Here is a 22,280-nt window from a genome sequence, read left to right as displayed (position 1 = left end):
CAGACACAAATCTGAAGCATCTTCACTGCAGAGTCTGTAATCTAGAAAGAAATTAAAAAATCATAGAGAAGATGAAACAATGTATACATTCATTACATATATTAGCACTTAAAATATTAAATGAAACAACAATTATTTCTAACTGCTTTCAACTTTGTTCTTGATAATTGCATGTGATTATAAGCATCTATGTACACTTAAGGAAAATTGTATACCACAAAGTGACATAACAATTATATAATTTAATTTAATAATTTATTACGGAGGGATTCAAGGCTCAGAGTGAAATTAGACTAAAACCTAGACCAATCCCTTTATGAGTCTCAGCCTGAAGAGCTTTAAACAGAGATCTAGAGGACAGCAAATCTAGCTTTACTTTTTTGTTTCCTTCTCTCAGATTGTTTAATTACAGCAGCACATGAGATTTATGAACAGTTTAAAAATGCAGGAGAAACAATCTGAAAAGACAGACAAAGCCTGGTTTCTTAATTGATGTAATCTAATAAAATGAGGCAGAATTATAGTCACTATTCTTAGGAATGCTTTGGGGCAATTTTTTCAGCAGGAGTGGTTTATAAATACAGGCTCTCCTACAAATCACACTGTCTCTAGGTAAACAGAGACATCCTGGGTGCATATGTTTGTTCAAGGATTGCCTGAACCCATCAGATTAGGATTTTCAGCAGCAGTAACCTGCCTTACTGGTTGAAGGGAGCTGTCTCAGTTAAACTTAGTCCTTTGGGAGTACAACAGCTGTTGTCTGGACCAAATCTGAGCAAGGAACAACAATTTCCAAAGCTAAACCCTCAGACCTTCATAGCTTGAGGACAGAACTAAGGCTTCACAGTTAAGAGTTGTAATGATATCATGTGCTGATGAATGGATGCGAAATGAGACACAGAAGCTGACTAGTGACTCTGCTAAAAATATAACCACCATTTTAATAACTATGTCAACTGACAAGTTTTTTGAAACAAAGAAGAAGAAAGCTCCTACACAACACATACTGTTTTCCTCATTCATCATCTTGTATTTTTACATCAGATAATTCTTAAGGTTAACTCGAAGTGTAGATTAATCAAGTCAGGCAGATATTGCAGAGGAGATTTCAGCAATCATTCTGGAAAGCACAGTGTTTTTATCAAGACATAGATGTAGCTTCCAAAAATACTTTTCCTATGACATCCATAGTGCTATGATCAGTAGCCCTGGCCAAAAGCTCCCATTTTCTTCCACTTCCTGCAGAGCTTTCTGAATTGCTTGTGTTTCCAACACATCCTGGTGTCTTCATTCTGTTAAACGAGTTCTGCACTTTTTACTCCAGATTTTGCAGGGTAATTATGAAAAGCCCTCATCCTGTAGTCACCTTACCTCCACCATGGCAGCCTTATTTAGGTTTCTTACCTCACTAGATTAAAAGAGGTTTGGTGTTGCAAAAAAACACACACACAAAAAATGGTGCTGCAAACAGGTACAGCATAGGAAATTGGAGGAAAAAAAGGTTTTAAATATATTTCAGAGGCATAGTGTGATTTGTAGAAGAAAAGAATTTGTACTGTTTTTGAGAGTTTTTTCTCTCAGATCTCCACACCAATAGCTGGTCAAGGCAACTGTGATATATCTGCTTCACCTCTTGGTCAGAAAGACAATAAAAGATAAATGTAGAAGATGAATACTGGTACTCCCAGCTGTCAGTCCAGCGTTTCATTTTGATACCATAAAAATTTCTCTGACTGCCCTGTTTGCAAAACTCTGTCTTCAGCTGTAGTTCCCTAATAATCCTCACAACTTAAACTAGTGCTAGCAGCAAGGACTTTATCCACTGTGCATTTAATCTAGGAAATATACTATCCGAAATTAAAGATTTCAATGCTTCTTTATTTACAATTCACAAAATAAGGCTTTATCAGACCTCATATCTCTATTCTGAAATTCAGAATGGCTTCCAAAAAGGAATAATTTAAGAAAAATAACCAAGTTCCATTATTTGGTGTGCTGGTACCCAGCTATTCTTGCTCCTCTGTGGCATGTTAGAAGACAAGAAGGAAGAAATCTGATGGACTTCCTCAAGAGACTGAATTTGATCCCATACCTCTGTTCAGATGCTATTGACTGATGTTGCTGCTGTGACAATCTCTTTAACTCCATCCAAACATACTTGTGTTCCCAATGACATTGCAAGCAACAAACCAATAGAGTGATAAAAAATAATCACAGCTTCTATGTCAGTGCTCATGAAAAACAGTCTGAATAGAAGTTACAGTGCTGGAATGATAAACCTCATTACTATTAAAAGAAATAGTAGTATTGGTTTTGAAGTATTATGCCTTGAACATCACTGATGTTCTAGGCAGACAGAAGATAATGTCACTCACTCTGAAAATTTCCAAATAAAGTTATAAATGCTGATATATGAGACACAAGAATACACAAAATTTATGTAAACTCCCAATACTGGAAATGTGTCCCTTTTAATAAATCCAACCCAACAGTTTATATCTGAGGTCTACAGCTTGAAGGTCAAAACCTAAACCTCAATCAGCTGCCACAGATCTGACTCTTGAGATATGATGTGGAGCTGCAAGATCCTCGTGCTTGTGTTTGATAATTTGCAATAGGAAAAGGGGAAATAATTTTAAACTAAGAGCATAGGTTCAGACTGGATATAAGGAAGATATTTTTACAATAACAGTGGTAAGGCACTGGCACAGGTTTTCCAAAGATGTGGAGGTGCTGCATTCCTGGAAACATTCAAGGTCAGGTTGAAGCAGTAGCTCTGAACAACCCGATCAAGCTGATTATGTCCCTGCTCATTGCTAGGGAATTGGACAGGACAACTGTCAATGGTCCCTTCCGAACCAAATAAAACTCTTATTCTGTGATGCTATGATTTGAGTGCTCCTTGATTTTTAACATAGCATTTCCCTCGATTTAAGTTGCTGTACCATGTTGCACGGCTTCTGTACTTTTCTGTCCCTGCGACGTCCAGCTTGGGAGGGTGGCCAGCGAGTGTCCAGCGAGGCACTGCATCCCACCAGCCCCTCAGCCCGCAGGGACCCCACCACAGGTGCCCAACGCTCCCCTCCACGGTGACCTCAACCCCAGCACGGTGGGACCAAGGCGGCCGTCTCTGCCGGGCCAAAGCCGCCACCATCCTCCGGGATGGCCAAGGGGTTCATAAGCATCTCCCCGGTGCTCCCCGGGGAAACGCGGGTGCATTTTGGCCCGAGCAGCTGGGGCGGCCGGTGGGAAGCTCCTCCCTGGGGGTGTAGCACAGGAAGGGGTGGCGGTCGGGGGAGTCGCGGAGCTCCCGGCGAGCCGGCGGAGTCGGCGCTGCCCGCTGTACTATGCGTGTGTCTTGTGTTACAGCCATGCTGCACATCGGCGGCCAGAGCGAGGGGCGCGGGGAGGAAAAGGCTGTTTACACAGACTGCAAACCGCCCGGGGAATAGTGCGGGAGAGGAAGTGAGCCGGGCCGCTGTCTGCCTGCCCCGGCTTCCTGCTCGCTGCCTCTCACGGGCAGCGCTCTCACACACACACACACACACACACACACACTGGCCCGAGGGGGGGAAAAAAAGGAAAAAGGGAAAACAAAATCAGGATCTCATTACTAGAGCTCTCTACTACTAGAGCTCTCTTCTACAGAGAGCCTGCAGAAGACTGTCAGCATGGAGAAACAGGGAATTTTACTCAGCTCCCTCTAGACTACCAGGAGAGAGCGGAAAAGTCCCTCAGCCGCTGGGTAGGTACAAGTGCTGCTGCGCCCGCCCCGGCTCCCGCAAACTTTGGGGGGCTGCGGGCAGGAGAAGGGGAGGCCGCTGGTGGGGTGGCAGCCGCGGGGACAGCCCGCGGGAGGGAGGTGAGGCTGCCGGGCACCGCGGGAGGGGGCTCGGAGCCCCGCACGGGGCCGGGGAGCCCAGGGGTCCTGCCCCGGGGTCGGGCCCGGGCAGCGCGGCGGTAGCGGGGCGGGGGGCGGCAGTCGCAGGCCGGGATGCCCGAGGGGGCTCCCGCCGCCGCAGGGGCCCCCGCCCCGGTGAGGGTTTCCCCGGGGGCCCCGCCGCCCCCCGGGAGCTGCGGGTGCAGGTGAGGGCACGGACCGTGTGTGTTTGTGTGGGGGGCTGATGCCGGAGGGTGAGGAGCGGCAGGGCCGGGAAGGAGGCGCCGGGGGTCGCGGGGAGCCCCGGGACCCCGCTCCGCCCGCAGCCCCTCGGCGGTGCCGGGGCGTTCCACGTCCCGCTCCCCGCGGCGCGGAGCCGGCTGGCGGTGCCGGGGGCCGCCCCCTCCCAGCGTTATCCCGGTTACGGCGCTCGGGGGCCGCCCGGTGCCTGTCAGGGCGGCGGGGGCGCCGCGGGGTCCCCGGCGGCGCTGCGAGGCCGAGCGTGGCCGCGGAGGGCGCGGGGGGAGGGAAGGGAAGGCTCCTGCAGAAACTGCAGAAGGGGCTTTAAAAAAAGGAAAAAAAAAAAAAAAGTGTCGGGAGAGTTTCTGGCTTGTCTGGAAACAGCAAGACTAATTGCCATGCGCTTCCGGTTTGAAACTGGCAGCAGACAACATCTTGAAAATGAGTCACTGCAGCTCACAAAGAAACTCTGTGGTTTTCTCCCTCTCAGGTTTATGTATTTGCTCCTTTTTACAGTTTCCTTTGTAGTCTTCTGCCTTTTCCCCGGACCTCCCCCCACCCTCTTTTCTTAGCCACCCCCTGCCCCCCGACCCCTTTGGCCGACGTGGATAGTTTCCACCACCGACTGAAAAAAAGAAAAACACAAAAAATGTTTGTAAGGGAAGGAAAAAAAAAAAAAAAAGAGAGAGGGAGAAAGGGAGAGAAAGTGGAGAGTTGTTGTTGGATCTGGCTTTGCTGAAGGTTAGAGGGACTCTGATGCTGCAGGGGGAAAAAGTTCCCTGAATTTTCCACTGGCTGCAGGAAGAGAGCCCATTTAGTCATGGCTAAGTAATGTCTGCACACACACCAACTAATCTCATTAGGAGTTTCCGTTCCCTAACACAGGAGGGTTTTGTGAAGCCCTGTCAGCCTTTCTAACGTTGCAGTTGAAAGGGAGACAAGTTACATCTTTATTTACTTAGGAGTATAGTGCTATGACAATTTTATATAATGTAGCATCTTTTAGGTCATGAGGACTCCAAAAGTCAATCGTTGCATTTCATTTCAAGCCGAAAGCCGTGATTCATCTTGTATTTTGCTCATACAGACTTTTCAATTATTTCTGATTAATTTATGCATAAATATTTCCATAGGAAATATGGAAATGGGGTAGCCAGATGTCTCTGTTATGATAAACATGTTCTGTGCATGTCTGACAATTGCATGTAATTGCAAAGTCAAAAAATTTTGAGCCAAGATACTGAGGTGATGGCCATGTATGAAAAATATATTCACCCACATAGCTTTCCTGTGGTGGTGCTTTACGTGTGTTGTTTTCAAGTGATTTTATACATACCAGTTTTGATTTAGTGGTTTGTGTAATTACTTTATGATGATTTGCTTTCATAATGGTCATGAAAGAAGCCTATGTTTGGAATTACAAAGATTTTTGCCTGCCCCACCAATCTTTAAATTAGAAGCAACAACTTTTTGCGGAAAAAAAAAAGTCTGGGGCAAACAAAGAAAATGGATTCTTGCTTGCAAGTGGATTTTAGCTGAAGGAAATGTCAATAAATGAGAATAAAATTGTATGCATTAGGATGTAACACCAAGCTACTTACTTGAATTATCATGTGATAGCATTAAACTAATTTGCAAATATTATGAAAAAAAATAGTGCTTGCAGTATATCACGTGTTTACCTCAGAAGATCTGCAGTGTTTCCTGCACTTCCTATGTCCAAGTGGCACAGAAAAGTTCTTCATTAACATCATTTCACAGAGGACTTCTATTAGTGGATTAGTGACACAATCTCCAGACACAGATGTCTCTTGATTTTCTAGCGGGGCAGTGAAGAATTTTTAGAATAGTGTACAAACCAGACAATGCCTAATCTCTGTCTCAATCAAATGCAGCCATCAGGAAGCAAGGGATTATTTTTCAGTTTTGGAGGTTTATTTCTTTTGTAAATTTCTCAGTTTTAGAGAAGGAAGTGCAATACTGGACATAGTGTTCAAAAACCTGTTGAATATGTTATGGAGCAGTTGGTGTGGTGTACAGCACCAAAACTTACTGAGGAGTGTTTCCTGGCTCTCACTATCTCTCTCTGAAATATGGACAATAAATTGTTCACTTATTGTGTTAAATATTGCTGGAATTTCGTGTGCTGTCTGCTGAATCAGAGTAGATGAAGCACACACATTCATACATACTTACTCACATATATATATATATGTAGTTTATCCACACTATATATGTTTTGTGTGTTGTGTTTGTTTGAGATAAGTGTAAAACATTTTGATGTCCTCAGGAAAACAGATGTAGTTTACTTCATGTTGTGTGTTCTGTGAATTTGAAAGGTTGAATGAGAAGTAATCTATAGATGTGTTAAAAATACAACAATTCTGAATGGAATAGAAAAAAAATATCCAGATGTCATGTAATGCATGATAGTTTCCACTCAAATAATAAAAAAAGTATTAAAGGTGCTTTTATTATAAATATAATTTTATTCTTCACCTGTCTAAAAATGTGTTAGGAGTATATATTGTCTGCTCAGTATTACAATCATTGCTTACAGCTTGATTTTTCCTAATCAACTCTGTGAGTTGGTCCTAAAAAGAAAAAACCCACTGTTTTATATCCTTTCTGATATCACCGACTCCATCCACCTAGATGCAACAGCTGAAATAAGCAACTCAGTCTCGGGAGAAACTCACTTTCAGCCTTCCTTGTAACTGTTTATAACACCACACACATGGACACTTCCATATGTAGAAACAAAAGTGTATTTTGTTTTATTCATTAGTGGTTCTCAGTGCTTACTGATTCACAGTGGTTCTTTGCTCCTGCTACTTAATGTTATTTCATTAAACTTAAGCCATAGGAAGAAATCAAGTATATCACTCCAAAGACTGAAGTATTTCCCATTTGCTGTGCATAAAATCTAATTATGTAAACTTTGCCTTCTTCTTGTAGTGCCCTTCATGGGATGGAGGTATTCATGACAGAGTTATTCTTAGGGGCAGCTATTATTGGTCAAGTGAACACAAATATTGGTCAAAAATTGGTTCTGAAAGACTTAGCACAGAATGAAAATAAATTTTCAGGTTCACCAAGGTGCACAGAGCTTGTTGCATGCTCTGAGGCTCATATATTTGCATGTAGGAAGGTAGCTGTGTGCAACACAGACATGGAGGTCCTTGAGCTGTACAGAAAATACAAATTTTAGCCTTGGGAATGCAGTCACATCACAACAATGTTGCTTCAGAAGACAGAAATAGGTATCAAAATAAACAGACATTTGGCTACTAAAGATAAGGGAGTGCAGGATAAGGGTGGGAGCACCAACACATAGTTACTTGTGATGCATGTATTTATTAAAAAGGATTTTAACTAGTGAGTTGGTGACATCATTTAAAATTTGTAAGTTCATGTAGTTACCATTATCTCTCTGAGTGGTTCTCTGTCATAATGCTAAATAATCTAAGATAATAAAGAACTGAAAAATGAGCTAGTACTTCCTATAAAGATATGCCAGGTTGAGCTCCTTTGTGCAGTGAGGTGATTTATCAGTCCATGGCTTTCTTCTGGTGGAGATGGCTCCCGTGCATGGCACGCCTGGGTGCTGCTGCTGGAATCCATTTTGGAGCTGTGCACTGATTACAGGACGGTTATCCTGGGCCAGTTTCAGAGCGCTGTTGGTTTGGAGCTGCTGTCTGTGCTTGGGGACCACACCCAGTGGCTCGTGCCACAGGCTGTCCTGACGGGCCTGTGGAAGTCGCCTCGTCTCCTTGGATTGATTCACCCTGGCATTCTCCTCGGTGTTCCCCACAATGGGGAATCTCATCGTCTTGAATCATTAGACAGATGTTTACTTCATCTGTGGCTTGTTAAATGAATCAATGAGGATTCTGGAGGCTGTTAAGAGTTCTTGAATGACCAAATACATTCATTCTCATGTTGAAGAATGAATGATTAAAGATTTAGTCATGATTATGAGGAGAATGTCAAGGTGTAGGCACAGGAAGTCCATCTCACTGCACCACAAAATACAAGGCTGCATGGATGGAAATAAAGATGAAGTACAAAGTGCCTCTCAGCTGTGCACTTCAGAAAAATAAATTCATCTTTGCCCTTAAAACTGTCTTTAATGCATTGTGATTTTATGTGCCAGCAATTGTATTGCATTTCAGGTTCTTACGGGTTTGTTGTTAAGAGTGGATTTTAATTTAAAAGCTCTTTGAAGGAGACTTTCAGCTTTTCCAAAAGCAAGAACTAAAGAAAACACCTGCCAATGAGCATGGGTACAAAAATATCACAAAGAGACTTCTTGGCAGCTAATTCAATGCCAGTTACCAACTGTATAGTCAGTTCTGCATTTTTATTTTTTATGAATACTGTGGTTTTTTTTTTGCACTATCAAAATGTACCCTGGAGCTGTTGATCTGCTTGATAGGTGTGATTCCTGGGCAGTATCTCATATTATACCAGAAAACTAAATATTTAAGTAATATTTTAAAGTTATATGGCAGCTAAGAATATAGGAGGCCAATTTTGCCATGCCCTAGGCAGGTACAACTCAGCTGAAAATGATGGGGGATTTTTTTACTGTTATGGAGTTCTCAACACCGTGTCTGATTTTTGGCTGCTTGCTCAAGTGGCATTGCTGTGATTGTCTACAGCAGTGGGGTTTGTCCTTCTTGTGTCTGTGGATCCATAATTGTTTCTGAGCAGTTGTGCCCACAGTGGTGGTGCTGCAGTGCTTCTGCCTCAGTGTCAGGAGGAAGGTCCGCTGACCCCACATGCATGGGCCGAGTGTTGAAAACTGTTCAAGTGTGTGATGGCAGTTATAGACAGGACACCTATGGACTTTGGAGATAAATATCAGTCAACTGTGTAAAGAAAGGTTTTTGAAGACTACAGCGTGTGGTCTGTCCACATCTGAGCAGTTAGATACAGCTCAGGATCTTCAGGACAAGAGTCTCTGTAGGAAGAACTTACTTCTAAACTTACTTTGTTTTGATCTTTTAAAGCACTTAGGCATGTATTTACTTTTGAGTGTGCCAGCACTTCTGTTAATGCACTGAGACAAGGTGCATGTTAAATGTAACTAAGGTACTGCAGTGGCTCTTGCTTGCTCTGTGAAGGGTCCTCCTAGTCTTCCGTAGCTCTAAATTTTGCAGTGTCAGGATGTACTGTGTGAGTGATACTGCCCATTCCATGGCTTCCCCCTGACCTATTTCAGAGAGTCACTTCAGTCATGTCTGTGTCTCTGCTTTCCCATTTACTACCCAATATTTGAAGATTCAGAATGTAACTTGGATGATCTTTGCAAATACCATGTTTACTACATGTTAATGTGTTTTGGCTCTTGTGCAAGCAGTACTGTCTTAGTTTTTTGAGCTTTAAAGTATACAATTTTCTTATCTTGTGGCTCCTAACATGAAGATCACTTGAAGTACCATAAGGGGAAAACTAATGTCTTACACATTGTCTTTTATTTTTCAAAGTTATTATATTATGTAATGAATAATACAGAATTTTTATGAATATTACTAATAATGTAAAATTGGTAAAAATTTTCTAGGCTCTAACCTAAGTATTAAGTCCAAAGTCCCATTAATACTATTTTAGACGATGGCTCTTTTTCTGAAAATATTAGTGAATGGGCAAAAATGTTTGTGTAGAAGATGCTTTTGCAGTTGTACACAAAAGGGTAGACTTGGATTATATCCTTCATCTAAAGGATCTAAATGTTTTCAATCAAATGTCCTTCTATAAGTTTCCCATCCTTATTTTGCAACACAGCTGACAGTTCATCTGGAAAACAGATTTCTATTTCACATCCATTTGCCTCTAATGTGGTGACAGCACTTCTTTACTGCCTCTGTATATTTCTCCTTTTTGTTGTTGTTTTTTTTAATGAAAATTGATCAGACGTGTTTCAGTTTAGGCTTTTTGAGAAGGAAGCTAATGTGTGTTGTTGTTTTTAAATGTTTATGTTGTGGTAGTGTTGAGTGGCCTTTGCTGTATCAAGTCACAATACAGCATAAACAAAAATATTCATAGACTGAAGTACCACCATTATCTCTTCCCAGCAATTAACAGTAATTCATGTGAAGAAGCAATCTTTAAAAAGCATTTAGAAAATAAGAACAAATTCCTTTTGCATCTCAGTTAGTTAAATCTGGAGAAAGCTGACTACCTTCAGAGAATTTCTTCCATGCTACACTAACATAGCTGAGATGGGAATGTGGGTTTGGATTCTGGATATAGACCTCTGTGAAGTCTGGTGACTCAGAGCAGACTCAGAGCAAGTGGCGTGTGTGGTCAGTTCAGCAAACTGTGAGTGTGGAATAGGGCTGGCATAGAAAGTATGGCTGCAGCACTTCAGGACTGCCACTTCAGTGATAAAAACCCTCACAGAACAGGGCAGTTGGATTCCCTGGGAGCAGGGCGCAACAATGCTGACTGTGCAGTCTCATCCAAGTTGAGAAGAGGGAATAGAGTCTTTGCATTTTACTTAAATATGTAATTTTATACAGAATTCAATAGGATTCAATAGGACAGGATACAAGTCAAAACAGTGGCTGTTATGCATCCTGAGCAGCAGAGACATTGACAAACCACTTGGTGCATCGGTGTCACTTCTAAACGTGCAATCTGAGCACTCTGCATACAGCAAAGTTTGCTGTAGTCATTGGAATACTCTCTCATTTCTCTCTCATTCATAGTTTGCAGCAGCTGTGGGAATTAGTTTAAGCACACAGGTCACAGTACAGTGACAAACAGCTCTTCCCCTGGCTGAGATCTCATGTATTCCACAATGCATTCTGTGGGGTATATCCCAGTGTTTAACAAATGAAGTTAGGTGAAACATGTAGCTTGGTGTAGTAGGCGAGTGAATAATGTCAGGAGATTAAAATATTTTAGTTGGGTTTTGGTTTAACTTAGTGCATGATAAACACGCAGAACTTTGATTAGCACTGAGAAGAATAGCAGATCTTTGAGATTTTTATGTGTAGGAATAATTATTAATTTATGTTTTTACTATGAGATAATAAAAGTACAGACCTTGACTAGTGCTGTGACTTGTTGCTCATTTTTTTTATGGCTAAGGAACTTACATTGGCTTGTGCTCCAAAACCTACTGCAATAGAGCTAATGTTTTGGGAAGAGACTGTCTGAGTAAAATGATTCCATATTTGTAGGTTGCCATCTGCTGAATTGTTTACACCATTTTTGGTATAATGCTATAACTGACTCCCCTTGCAACATGACAATATGCAGGTAAGCCTGAATGTTATTTAATAGTTCAATGGCTCATTTTGCTAATTCAGCAAATTCTGAAAATCCAGTTTGCATGGTAAGGCAAGTCTGACTACCAGTCTATGCTGCAATGATCTTGCTGTGCTTCAGGTTTCATGAAAATTGCCAGCCACCTTGGTTTGCCTTAACAGAACTCCAAGGGCTGTTTCCTGTCCTTTTGGCCAGTTTCCTCTCTGCTCACAGCATGAAAAAGACCTGCTTTTTTATCTGAGTTTCAGTCTAGGAAAAATCAGTGGTAAGGGGAAGATTAGTTTAAACATCTGAATATGAAATGTATTAAGGCAGCATTTGAGACAGCAGATAGTAATAGTACACAATTTAACATATTCGAGCCACTGAATAATTACAAAGAATTTGGTCTGTTGTTGCGAAATTGAAAATTTTAATACTTCGTTTAAAGAAGGGAGCACAGATAAAGCATTTGTATTTGGGAGTAATCATGTCTTGATATATTAAGTAAACTTTCTGATGTTTCCAACTTGATGGAAACATCAGAAATTTTATATAGGACGCTCAAGTAATCATGATCCGTGTCCTACTGATGCCGACAAAAATATAAGAGGAAGTCATATGGGAAAAATAAACATATAGGATTGGTTTTGAAAGCAGGAGTCCCTCAGATTGCAGTGTAGCATGCTGCCAGCGTGCCACAGATGTGCACCACATGAGCAGACAGAAAGCAGTGTGAGGAGTCTGCACTCATTTTGTGGCTGTCCCAAGGTGAAGGGTTGGAGCCATTACAGATTTATGTAGTTTTGTTTATGGCTAGCTTTAGAAATAATTGAGCAGGTTATTTTTTAAGCCTTCACGGGGAAGCAACTAGCCATGTTCCCTCCTGCTAAGGGCTTTTACTCCAGTGGGATTAAAACTGTTTCTTGAACTGCATCCTTACAGAAAACGTGCAAACACTGGTGTTGTAGAGGCGGTGTCATCACACCTCTGCTTGGCAGGCAACCAGTCCTTTGTTTTATTAGGTTGGAGAGTGCAGAACTTTCTTCCTTTGGACATCTGCCTCCGCTTTTCTTTGACTTAGGTAAAAAAATTAAAAACTGCAAACACTGTATTACCAAATGTACCTACTTGAAGCATTACTGGACATATGTGTGAGTACTTTCCTCTCTGTGGTGGAACTTGATGTTATCCCTTAATGTTTTGCGAGATTTTGCTGCTGTCTCTTTTGTGTTGCTTTTAACCACAGGAGTCTGTTTATTTTTTTTTAAACGTGCTGGGCCATAATAGTGGGTATTCTTGCTTGAGAAGGAGACCTTGTAAATTTTTACTGTAAATAATCTTTGTAATTACAATTTAAAGTAAAAAGATGACTGTTACGCTGGAGTAGCAGAGTAGTCATACCTTGTATGACTCTGTTGAGTAGATCGTCCTGCAAAACCCTCTGTGTTTTTTTGGCACATCCTTAAACCAGTCTGTGTTTGTGTGGCAATATTACTGTAGTTTTGCAGTAAATTGGAACGTATGCGCTGGGGCACCCCTGTGGCTTTCTCTAATGTTTCCACTGGGTGGTGCTGCAGGAATTCCTTTTTTTTTTTTTTTTTTTTTCTCGCTTGAATCTGCATTTCCCAGAAAGACGCCTCTAAAATATAATAGGAGGAAGTCCTGATTTAGAAAGTTTTTGCAGTTTCATCACAATGGAAGGACTTGGAGGATGCTCTGACAGGAAATGTCCTGGTTGCTGGATGTGGAAAAATTACCAGCATTCTGTATCATACACACAGTTGGTTCCCTAAAGTGTCCTGGGTATGGATTGCACCACTAGTTTGATTTATTACCTTTAATAGAGAAAGTTCTGCCTCAAATTAAACTAGGTATATTTACATACTTATTTCAGAGCTTATTTTTCCAAGCCAAATTAAATTACTAGTAAAATCTCCTTTGATGAATATATGAAAGCTTTCTGAGTAAACAAATGGATATTTGTTTTTTCTCTTTTCTGGCAGAATCACTAACTCCTCACCAACCACATCCTATTTATCACCCTTGAAGCATCTCTGTTGAGAAATAAAGTGTTAGGATTGACTCAGCTTTTTCTTTCAAATAGTTCTGAGCAAACATTTGGGCAGATTTGGCAATTGTCTTTAACCTCTCATGATATAGTCATAGTTATACAGATGAATTTTCAGTGAAAAATGTTATGACTGACTAATTTTTAAATTATTTTAGGAAAGTTCCTTTTGTTGACCGACACTCTTGCTTCTGTAGTTAGAAGAAAAACGTGTACTTCAATTTTTGATAAAAAATGAAAAATAAAAAAAAAAAGAAAAATAGAAAAAATGAAAAATAGAAAAAATGTTCTAGAGGATTTATAAGCTCTTAAACTTTTCATATTGACATTCACTTTAGAACTGTGTTTAGGATATATATAGACACTACCTTGTTCTGTATTTTTGTCTGTCTGTACTCTTTGATGTTTTATATAGCATGGAATTTATATATGGAATTCTTTTGCCAATTTCCAGCAAAATTTTTTTTTTTAATTAATTTGTAACTTTTTATTTTCTAAGTATTAATGGACTTTAAAATTAATTTAGTTAAGTGAAAAAATCTCCATTTCTATTGTTGAGAAATGGTGGTTAAAAAATAATGGCAAAACAGTCACATTCTTGCACATGGTATTGCAGCAGTCCTCTCAAGGGTTAAAATGAACCTGAGACACTTAGAAAAATAAAACCAGAGCTGCTATTACAAACTGGGACAGATGTAGGAGGCCAGGTTTCCTGTGGCCCATTTTCCAGTTTCCTGGCTGCAACCTGCAGAAATAAAGGAAGCCAAATGCTAACGTGAATGAGAAACTAACAATGCCCCACGTCACGCTGCTCGGAGAAACATGCTGGGCAGAATTGGGATACAAAACCAGAAAATGGATGCACAAAAAATGTACACACGTTTTCCAGAGTAGCTGAAATGGTAAAAAAAAGGCATCTGTTACTGAGAAATGCTGTGTGCTTGCAAAAGCACCCACGTGCCTGTAAGGGAAATGTAAGTGGAGGTGTGTGCCTGCTGTGATGGGGCATACAAAAAGGAGATGGATCTTTTGCAGCTGCTTTGGCTACAGAAGGAATCAGCAGTTTCTTCATATGCTAAGGGAAATTAATTTCCCTGCCCTGACTCAGCCTCTTAATCCTTTTCACGTACATGTCTGATCACCATCTCTCTGTGACTACCTACATGGCGTAATGCTGGCTAACACCTTTTATGTCTTCCTGATTTAATTGCTCACCAGCAGGTTATTTTCAGCCTCTGGGCACCCCAGCCAGGCTGTCCCACTCAGCTGTCCCTCCTCTGCCCCAAATCCCCCGACCTGGTTTATAGCTCAGGCTCCCAGATGTTCCTTTGCAGACCCTCTAAAGCAAAAGGGACTGGTTTTGATCCTAATGCCTGGAGGGATTCCTAGTTTTAGCCTTCAAAACTTGTTCAATCAATGTTGATTGTCCAGGATCAGCAGAAAAGGCTGTAGGGGAGCTAACATGGAGAAAAAAATCCAAGTAGGAAACCTGGACTACTTGGGAGAGCAGAGCTGTGTTACAGCTGTAACATAGTTGTGTGAAAGCTAAGGACCTCTGCAGAAGTCCTGAATTTCTACAGAGCTGCTTTCCAGCTTTTTGCCTTTTACATGTGGCTTTTCCTATGCAAGAGTCCTACAAAACTTGATGCTTCGAGGATTATCCTGCTTATCTCACAGTTTGTCTTTGAGCCTCCTGGTTTTCCACCACTTTGACCTAAAGATGCCTTGCTTATTTGCCCAGCACGTTAATAAATTTATTTTTGGATCTTAATGCTACCTTACTGACTGACATTTTATCACATGAAATTTCATATGTATTGTCTTGGTAAAAAATGAAAAAGCTTATGCAGCTCATCAGCACATATATGATCACATCTTAACTATTTCTAGTGCAACTTGTATAATGTTTTCATAGTGTTTTTTTCATGCTGGTTGGAGCCAGTCTTCATATACTAAAGGGGGAGAGAGTATTTGGCATGTAGGCCCCTTGCCTAAGTGAGGAATTTGGGTGGACCCTTTACAGGAATATCATCTCTCAGACAGGACACTTTGCTCTATGGATGTCTCTGTCCATTTCCATTATCCTCTTCAGGGAGAGCTTATGGTGTTGACTCCACTGCTGCTCCAAGTTTGGGCATTTCTGTTAGTCCCTCAGTTTGGTTGAAACAAGAGCAGAATTATCAGCACAGACACTCTGATTTGCTGCCTTCTGGCATCAGACCTAAACTTAAAATTTGGTGTGTGGAGGGCATGGTGTATCACACTGATCATGCAGTTGCTAGGGTTTGTGTGGGGGGAAGCACGTTGCAAGGAATGTAAATTGCTAATGCAGATGGTGTCAGTGTGGTTCCCTGTCACAGCTGCCAGAGAAATGGATTTTCAGAAAACTCAGTCCTGAAATACCATTTTGCTGTCTAACACAGCATTTCCAAGTATAATTTCTTCTAACTATGCCCGTGATTATTTGCATGAGCAGTAGTGGAAGTGATCACAAAATAAAATTTCTAGGCTATCTTGGTCAGGTCAAACTAGCAAATTTTGTTTCATGGCTTAGAAAGCATCTTTGACTGTCAAATGCATTGTATAAATATTTAAAAAATGGTAAGATGGCAAAATCAGATATGTCAGAGTTAATGGATTAAAAAACTGACTCTTTTGTCTGTATGAATTTTGATTAGGCTTTCCATGACACAGGGTATATGTTTCTAACATAAGTTGTGTTTCTCATTCTGTACCATTGATACATGTGACTATCTAAATAAGAGCTTTTTAAAAACTATTTTTTCTGCTAATCCATGGAATTCAGTATGTGGTTCCATGTATTACTTATTGCTCTGCATTCAAATCTTGTACTGAGCATAGAAGTAAGAGGAATATTTATTATTACTATTTAATGTTAATAAAGAGTTGAATGAAATGTGGTCACTGTAAGAAGTGGCCACATCCTAACAACCCTTTCTGTCAAAGTAAGGCAAGACACTGAATTCCCTTTGAGTCAGTAAAAATTCAAAAGAGTTGGAAAATACATAAATGAAATATAATGTTTTCTGAAGATCTCCAACTCCTCACAGTCATAATTTATTATGACTTTTAATACAGGTACCAGATTTTTGGTTGAATTACATATCTTCTAATAAATCCAATACATCTGTTTTGTGATTCTCTTGCTTGACCACTCAAATGGGGCACAGGTGTGTGGCCCTGTGTGGCCATTCTGTCCTCCCAAGGGGACAGTTAGTGCCTTGTGGAATTCAAAACAGTTCCCATTGAGAAAGGCAGGTTAATAAATCTGTTGGCCTGATTGGAAATAAAATATTTTGCATCAGTTATAAAATCCTGTCACTGCAGAATCTTAGATTCTTCTGTTGTGGGCAGAATGGGAATTTGCCATGGGCAGAATGGGAGCTGCAGACAAAGTTTATTAGAGAAGCCTTCCCTCTGAGTCATGGGGTGCAGAAGGGACCCCTTTGCTTTCCAAACTCCTTCTCAGAGAGGAGTCCAGGCAGAGGATCCTCCTACAACTATTCCTCTGCAAATCACATTTTACAGAATGGAAATGAGATTAGCACCAGTTTACCAAATTCAAGAAATCTGAGATATTAGTTCACCATATATACTTAGAGCAAGGCTTCTGTTATAGGTAGTTGCAGCTGTGAATAGTCAGTGTGACTCAGACCTGCACACCTCAAGGTGGGTGGTTAGAAGAGTAGGACCATACAATTAATGATCAGCTGAAAATGTAATTAGCATGATTTGCCACTTGTAGGAATCATACACACAGTTGCTGTACAAGCAATATGGGAAGCTTTATACAGGAGCTCAGTGGCAGACGGAGGGATGAAGCACAGTGCAGCATTGAGCTGTTTTAATCTCATTTCTGTAGGGGCAGACTTGGGTCATACCAGTAGAAGATTTATGCATGTACCAACTGAGCACATTGATGCTGAAGTCTGAGGTACACAGGTCCTTTTTAAAGCCTCTTCAGAGCCACAGGCTTGGGAGAGCTTGTGGTCAGGCAAGATAGGGTTGTGAGGAGCTGCCTGAATCTAATCCCACCACAGCCATCTGCCCTGGCACCAGCACCTGGAGTGATCCCCAGAGATTATCCATGGATCTCAGCTGGAATAACTGAGCCACTTCCAAAAAGGTGGCAGTAACCTTTTATGAGATAACCTGATGGGAATCACCCCTCCTTGCTCACCAGGACCTATGGTTTGTGGAGTGAATGTTCCTGTGGGATTCTCTCACCCAGGCTTGTGCTGTTCATGCACTTCACATTATGCCTGTGGCTGAGTCACCTTGAGTGCCACACTCAGTAGATAAAATGGAATCCAAAACTGTTTACATTTTACAGATGATAAGCATCAGAAAACAGGTTCATCATGGAAAGTGTAGTTAGTACAAAGTTAGCTGCAGTTACCTTGTTACCTTGTGAGCTTTCATGGGCAGAGGTGAATGGGGATGGAGCAGGCTGCAGCAAAATGTTCTTCACTGGGCGTTCAGTTCCACCTAACCTCTCTTCAGAGCCATGAGTGCTGAACTTGTACTTTAAGATCTGGGTGAGAGAATTGTGTCTCTGAGGTATTACACTGTCTTGGGTGATGGTATGGTGGTGAAGTTTGTATTGGTTCTTCCATAATTCTCAACCCTCTTTAGTTTCCTCAGCTGAAGTTCTGCTGACAGGTCTTTGTAGCATAGGACACATTTTAGTACAATTTTGAAGAAAGATATTTATATGGCACTTAAAATTTTCCAGAGCAACAGAAGTTCTGTTTGTGATTTCTTGTTAGGAGGAATTTTATTATGCAAGTTAAAATTATGCAGGGTATGGCTGCAAAATATGTGATGTACAGAAAATAGAATTATTTAGGAGGAATATGATTGTATATAAATACACGTTTTTAGCAAAGTCAATTGCAAAACTTGCAAGTATTAGAAAGTATATACATATATGATGTGTATCTGTATATTTATGATGCCAGATTAATAGGGACACTTTATTGTCAATGAAGTTATAGATAAATAATCTGTTAAAGATGCTAATGTCTGCAAAGAGGGTGTAGTTTAAAGAAACTTTTAAAGGCTGTAAAGCGAGTAACTGTCAGGTATATTTAATCCTAGCTATGAATTTTGTTTTGGTGCCTTATTTTATGTGGAAAAGGATTTGTATAAAATTGCAATGAAGCAAATGCAAATGTTTGAAAGTGCCAGAGCTTCCGTATAGGCTGTTCTGTTTCCAGGATCCCTGACAGTCCTAGGAGCCTCAAGTGACCTTTGAAAGGGCTGCGTTGTTATGGTGTCACTCAGCTGGGCATCAGTGGTTTTGTCTTTGTCATTCAGACGGGACTCTCAGTTAATTAGAGAAATGAGGATTTTGAAGAGATAATAAAATCATCATCAATTCTGCCAACCCTTGTTTGGCTAGCTTACTTAAAAATTATTTGGACCAAAACATCCAAAACATAGCTCCAAATCCTGTTTTTCCACAAAACTATTGACGACGTTCTCTAGTATCATTAACTTGCTTTACACTGGTAAAGTAGCTCACGCAATTTGTTTTTCTTTTTACTCATGAGCCTTAAGCACGGTGATGTCCTTCCTGCTGGGCAGACCTGAAGAGGCAGCTGTTCCCGCTGCTCTCCTGTTCCCTGCCGGGGATAGCTGGAAGTTTTGTGCCCTCTTGTGGTACGCTCATCCAGGGAAGCGGCAGGCAGCCAGCCTGGCATCCTGTCCGTGGCATCTGCTAGGGCACAAACAACACTGCATGGGGAAACAAAATGAAGGAGGGCGCTACAAATCCTGAGCTTGTCCAGATAAAGACAAAAGTACACATTGTTTCATGCACAGAAGTAAATCAGGTAATAATTAGCCCCATCAGCGCCATAGTCAATCAATCAATACCAGCAATAAATCTCTGTGACATAACATATCCAAGTTAAGAATCAGAAGATGCCAAAAATTTTTATTTGATTCAGTGTTAACATGCTAAAGCTGAGAATGTTTTTGAAAGTGGGTGAAAATCTCATTTAATATTTCTGTGGTTTAAAAGGTCAGATTTAGCTGCATCTTCATTAAAATGATAAGTTGTTAGCAGCGATAATGCTCCCAGTTTTTTAGTTGTATATATACCTGTTCTGAGTTGGAATGTGGCCAGCCTTCAGTTTATCCTTTCATTGCAGTGCCTGAACAAAAGGTTTGTTCTAGGGAGGGCTCAGTAGCAGAGGAAAAAGATATTCAAACAACCTTTAGCAGAGAAAAAAATTCAACCAACCTCAGATGTTAGACTCAGGCACTGTTAAAAATGTTCCTCATTCTCAGTAGTACCTATGATAATGAAAGAAAAGATCCCCATTAAAGAGAGGTTCTGGATAAACATCACTTACTTTACTGTACTTAAGTGTACTGAACTTCCAGCTTTTCTAAAAAATAAAGAATGTCTTCTGACCTATTTGAATTGGGAAACAGAAGCATCAAGAGTAATTTGAGGCCCTGGAAAAAAACAAAATAGGCAAAGGCAGTCTGCTGGTGTGAGGGGGAAGAGATGTAGCTTCTGGTCCTGTAATCAAAGGCAATTGCTCTGGTGTTCCCTTGTCCTCCCCTTTTTCACAGTGATGTATCTGAAGTCCAGTAAACTCCTCCTGACTGTAAACAGCAGGTTTTTAATATCATTTCAGTGGATAGTCATGTTAAGTCCTTTTCTCCCTGCCTTATGTGTTCCTTTGAAGAGCAATTGCTTACAACGAATGGAAGATGCCAACGGGGGTGACCTTGTATAACGTGAACTTTGTGGGCAGTGCTTTTCTAAATACTTCCTCTATTTTATGTGATCCTTCAGAGAACAGCAGTGGGGAAAATACTGGAAAAGCAGTGGAAGACCTGTAGGTCTTGTGGATGTTTGGTTGTGAATGATGTGGTAGCTTCCTTTTCTCAGTTATGTAGGATGACTCCTGCATAAAGCTTATTACTGAAATGAGTGTTGGGTGGAACACTTGCTCACTGTTGCTCTCCTTTGTCCCTTCTAGGTATGGAGAGTGCAATCACACTGTGGCAGTTCCTTTTGCAGTTGCTGCTAGACCAGAAACACGAGCACCTCATTTGCTGGACATCTAATGATGGCGAATTCAAACTTCTCAAGGCAGAAGAAGTGGCTAAGCTGTGGGGACTCAGAAAAAACAAAACTAATATGAATTATGACAAGCTGAGCCGGGCGCTCAGATACTATTATGACAAGGTAAATTTTGTTATTCTCATGCACACTAAAAAAATAGAAATGCTACCAGTTAATATTTCTCCTCTCCGTGTAAGCTATTCAGAAGCTCCTCTAACTAGTCAAGATCCTAGAAGGAAAAGATTGTAGAATAAAAATATACAGATATTGTAGAACACAAATCTTGCATATTCACATTTCTCAATTTTAGACTCCAGTAAATTAAAGGAATTTCCAAACTGTTTCTGCACCCTTTTTTTGATGAATATTATATTGTTTTTACTAATCGATATTAAATCTTTTCAGAATTAGTTCTCCTTAAATGGATATTTTTCAATAAGATATAAAAATTCCAAGTTATTAGGTTTTACTATTTCCTATATTCTTGAAGATTAAATATTAATAAAAAAAAGACTCTTATAGATTTTGTATATTATAAAGGAGAACTTCATAGCTGTGCTTGTTGGCCTGTTTTCATCTTGATTTTCAGAAAAAGGGGTGAGATGAAATTATACAGTGAGTAATGCTGGTGTTCAGCACAATTAGGGCATGTTTGCTGCCTGCACAAGGCAGAGGAAAGTAGATACTGTTTCTGGACTGACCTTAGAGTGCTGTTGTCATGTATTATTTGTAGTGCACTAATTCTTGCAGGGCACAGTGCTATGCAGTCAATCTAACACAGTGATCAAAAAACATGTTGACTGCAAATTAACAATGAACAATTGGATGAACAGACTTTCCATGACCCACAGGGGCTCCTTCTCCTGGAAAAAAAAATTAGTTTTAGATTTAGGGATGTTAGTGTTTTGTCCACTAGAAGTCAGATTTTCCCACTTAATACGTTTCAAAGGTGGCCTGACGGAGAAGGCATGAAAGGATTTGGTGAGGACAGTACAGTGGCTGTTCTGGGCAGTTGGTGTGATGCATCCCCTTCACTAAGTGCCGAAAAGGCTTCTGCCCAGCATGGGGAAGTTTGTTTCATTATATGACTCCAGCCCCTCTGGTTATAAACTTGACTGGGATCAATGGAGACACAGTGCCTGCTGGTGCATGAAGAGCAGAGCCAGGCAGAACCCAAATATGCTGTTAGTGACTGAACAGACATTGCCTAAAAACAGGGAACAAGATATTTGTAGCACTTGTGCTTTGAGATCTCTCTGTTCTCTTTGAAGTAATGGAATATAATGGCTCCTTACCTGAGACTCTCTTGCTTCTTTTGCTTCTTTTATCCCTTAACCTTTTTTTTAAACCCGTTCTGTTTTCAGTTCCCTGCCCCCAGCACGCACACACCTTTGTCATCTGTTTTGTCTCTGCCAGAGTGGCTGTACAGTTTCTTCATCAGTTGCCTGGCTGAGGCAACTGCTTGCTGTTTGTAGAGATGGTCTTCTGTCTGACAGTTTTATCTAAGTGGCACAAGGATTTTGGCCATTTTTTCAGGCATTCTGCGGTCCAGTGGAGGTCATAGCTCCTAGATGGAAAGAAGGATAAATTATTTCTTCCCCATGTACTGCAATCAGGGTTTGAACCCCAATCCAAATCTATGGCTATTTCTATTTAAATGGAAAGAGTAACTCTTTGGAATGAAACAGTGGGAGCTTCTCACTCTGTGGGTATAGTGTTTG

General features: G+C 40.8%; 1 protein-coding gene across 4 annotated transcripts in view; it reads left to right on the top strand.

Annotated features, from left to right (window-relative positions):
• The first annotated feature begins 3,356 nt into the window (after window positions 1-3,356).
• Window positions 3,357-22,280, top strand: part of ELK3 (ETS transcription factor ELK3) — a 36,870-nt gene continuing 17,946 nt past the window's right edge. For 2 of the 4 annotated variants that reach the window (XM_058804766.1, XM_058804763.1), the window contains exons 1-2: window positions 3,357-3,745; window positions 20,474-20,682. In XM_058804766.1, the coding sequence (XP_058660749.1) occupies window positions 20,476-20,682 (207 nt within the window). In that variant the 5' untranslated portion in view covers window positions 3,357-3,745; window positions 20,474-20,475. Of the gene's footprint in view, window positions 3,746-11,313; window positions 11,393-20,473; window positions 20,683-22,280 lie in introns of all 4 variants that reach the window. The other 2 variants (XM_058804764.1, XM_058804765.1) reach the window with 2 other exon arrangements.

The sequence above is a fragment of the Ammospiza caudacuta genome, chromosome 5 (assembly GCF_027887145.1).
Source record: "Ammospiza caudacuta isolate bAmmCau1 chromosome 5, bAmmCau1.pri, whole genome shotgun sequence".
NCBI lineage: Eukaryota > Metazoa > Chordata > Aves > Passeriformes > Passerellidae > Ammospiza > Ammospiza caudacuta.
Note: the sequence above shows the minus strand (reverse complement) of the source record. Positions and strands in the feature narration are given on the sequence as shown.